The sequence below is a fragment of the Mastomys coucha genome, chromosome X (genome assembly GCF_008632895.1).
Source record: "Mastomys coucha isolate ucsf_1 chromosome X, UCSF_Mcou_1, whole genome shotgun sequence".
In the NCBI taxonomy this organism is placed as follows: Eukaryota; Metazoa; Chordata; class Mammalia; order Rodentia; family Muridae; genus Mastomys; species Mastomys coucha.
In genome coordinates, this window is record NC_045030.1 from 60,089,469 (window position 1) to 60,092,359 (window position 2,891).

The window sequence follows — 2,891 nt, forward strand, 5'->3', positions numbered from 1 at the left end:
CTCTGTATAGCCCTGGCTGTCCTGGAACTCACTCTGTAGACCAGGCTGGCCTTCAACTCAGAAATCCATCTGCCTGTCTCTGACTCCCAAGTGCTGGGATTAAAGGCGTGTGCCACCACCACCTGGCTGTGGGACTTGTTATGTAGACCAGGCTGGCCAGAACCTTGCAGAGATCTACGTCTCCTTGCCTCCTGAGTGCTTAGGATCAAAAGCATGTGCCATTCGGCTGGGCAGTGGCATATGTTTTTAATCCCAGACCTTGGGAAGGCAGAGACAGGCAGATCCCTGGGGCTCTCTGGCCTTCTGGTCCACTCGGAGGGCCCCTGGCCCTTAAGAGCCTATCCAAAAAACAAAGTGAATAGTTTTCCTTGGTTTGTCCTCTTGCCTCTACACACAGGCAGGTGTGAATACCTACACATACCTATGCAACTACACAGGAATACATATACATGCATACACATATACATACACACATAATACATTTCTATATACTAATAATGACCAAGCATATGGAAACTTAGATAAAAAGTCCAAAGTCATTTATAATGGCTTCAAAGAAAATTAGTATTTTAGAGTACCTCTAACAAATGTGTAAAGGATCTCAATGTCAATAAAAGAAATAGAAAACGATCTTGATAAACAAAGACATATTCTGTCCATGACTCAGTACAATCAGCATAGAAAGTTTCTCTCCCAAATTGGTCTATTTATTGAACACAATTTCCAGCAATGCCTTTTTGCACTCACAGACACGTTGATTCTAAAAGTATATGATATGCACAGCCTCAAGCATAATTTAAGATGTGCAATAAAATAAAAATGAGGATGGAGGAGTCACATTACTCTATATCGATGTATACAGATAATCTTCGATTTACACTCCTTTTATCTAGACAAACCAATTGTAAGTTGAAGACATCCTAAGACAAACGTGCACTTACTGGGCCTAACCCACTGAACACAGTGGCTGAGTATCACATTGCAATGTGGAACCTTGGCTGTTTTGCCCTCACTTCTGCAGAGGTGACTGAACAGTGCCCTGCATCTCCAGGGACCATCTGGCTTTGGGTTGGATTTGGTTGAACCTGTTGATATAAAGATTAGATGTTAACATGAAAGAGCGACCAGCAAATAGAACAGAAAAGGAACAAAATTCATGCGACATTGATTTGATGGCACTGTGGGACATTTAAGTACACTAAGAATACACATGGAGCAACCCATGGCAGTGGCCACATATGTGGCAGAGGATCGCCTTCTTGGACATCAGTGGGAAGAGGGTGTTCAATGCCCCAGTGTAGGGGAATGCCAGGACGGGAGAACGGGAATGGGTGGGCGGGTGGGTGAGCACCCTCATAGAGTCAGGGGGAGGGGGATGGGATAGGGGGTTTTTGAAGGGGATACCTGGAAAGGGGAAAACATAAGAAAGAAAGAAAGAAAGAAAGAAAGAAAGAAAGAAAGAAAGAAAGAAAGAAAGAAAGAAAAAAAGAAAGAGAGAGAGAGAAAGAAAGAAAGAAAGAAAGAAAGAAAGAAAGAAAGAAAGGAAGGAAGGAAGGAAGAAAGGAAGGAAGGAAGAAAGGAAGGAAGAAGGAAAGAAATTGAAAGAATGTCTTGGGTTAGGGTAATGACTAAATCTGGCTATTTTTTAAATGGTTATTCAAAAAGAAGAGAGTGGTAGTCTCCCTACCACAGGCTAGGGAGACGACAGGAAAGAGTAGTAGGAATCTGAATAACGGACAGCATGATGCAATTAGGCACGAGGACTAAGTTCTAGTAGATTATAGTAACCTATTGTGTTTTATATAGAAATAGAAGAGAGAAGGTTCCAAACACAAAGAAATAATGAGGTGAGAGGTTAATTACTATGATTTGATCTTTGTGTATTGTATACATGGGTTAAATTGTCACACTGTATAACTATGTAAAATTATGACAATTAAAAAGGACAGTAAGGGGCTGGAAAGATGGCTTAGCGGTTAAGAGCACTGACTGCTCTTCCAGAGGTCCTAAGTTCAATTCCCAGCAACCACATGGTGGCTCACAACCATCTGTAATGGTATCCGATGCCCTCTTCTGGTGTGTCTGAAGATAGCTACAGTGTACTCATATATATAAAATAAATAAATAATATTTTTTTAAAAAAAGGATAGTAAGAAAATAAGCTTAAGTAAATAATTGAGATATTAAAAAAACAGAGAGAGAGAGATTAAAGAAAGGTGCAATGGGTCCTTTGACCTGGGTCCCTGGGGAGACAGTGGAGGCCATTTCCACAGCGAATCCTAGGAGCACCCCTTCCAGGCCACTCAGTTTTTGTACACACTAGGAAGAAAGAAAAAAACTGAACAGGTGAGACAAGCACTCAGAAGGTTTGGGACTTCGTGGAGAGAGGGTTCCTCTCCGTGGGACTGTGTCAGTCGGGTGAAGCAAGTCTGGCCCTCGCACTACAGCCATTCTGCAGCAGCTGGACCCTGGATGAGTTCATGATACCTGCGGAACCAGCAGAAGGGCTTCTGCTTCGAGCCTGCAGCGAGAGGGGCGGAGCTGAGCAGCCGCAGGTCTGAAGAAAGGGCGGAGAGCTGCAAAGGCGGCGGGGCTGGAGGTGGAGCCCCGGAGGCTGCAAGGACCCCGGAGCCCTAGGGCGGGGCTGCGGACAGCTTGGGGTGGCGTGGCGCGCGCACTGAGCTGGCTCTGCAGCAGGTGAGCGGTGAGCCAGGCCAATGGCGGTGACTGCGGCCCTCTCTGCTGCCGCTGCGGCGGCGGCCCTGTCTGGCCTGGCAGTGCGACTGTCGCGTTGGGCGGCGACGCGCAGCTCCTACAGTGCGTTCTGCAAGGGGCTCACGCGCACGCTGCTCACCTTCTTCGACCTGGCCTGGCGCCTGCGCGTGAACTTC

At 46.0% G+C, this 2,891-nt stretch overlaps 1 protein-coding gene across 1 annotated transcript; it reads left to right on the plus strand.

Annotated features, from left to right (window-relative positions):
• Positions 1–2,541: 2,541 nt before the first annotated feature.
• LOC116091497 (small integral membrane protein 10-like protein 2A) lies at positions 2,542–2,891 on the plus strand (the record flags this gene model as incomplete). The annotated part of the gene is made up of 1 exon (XM_031372939.1): positions 2,542–2,891. A coding segment is annotated over exon 1 (174 nt), but the record flags the coding sequence as incomplete, so codon positions are not given.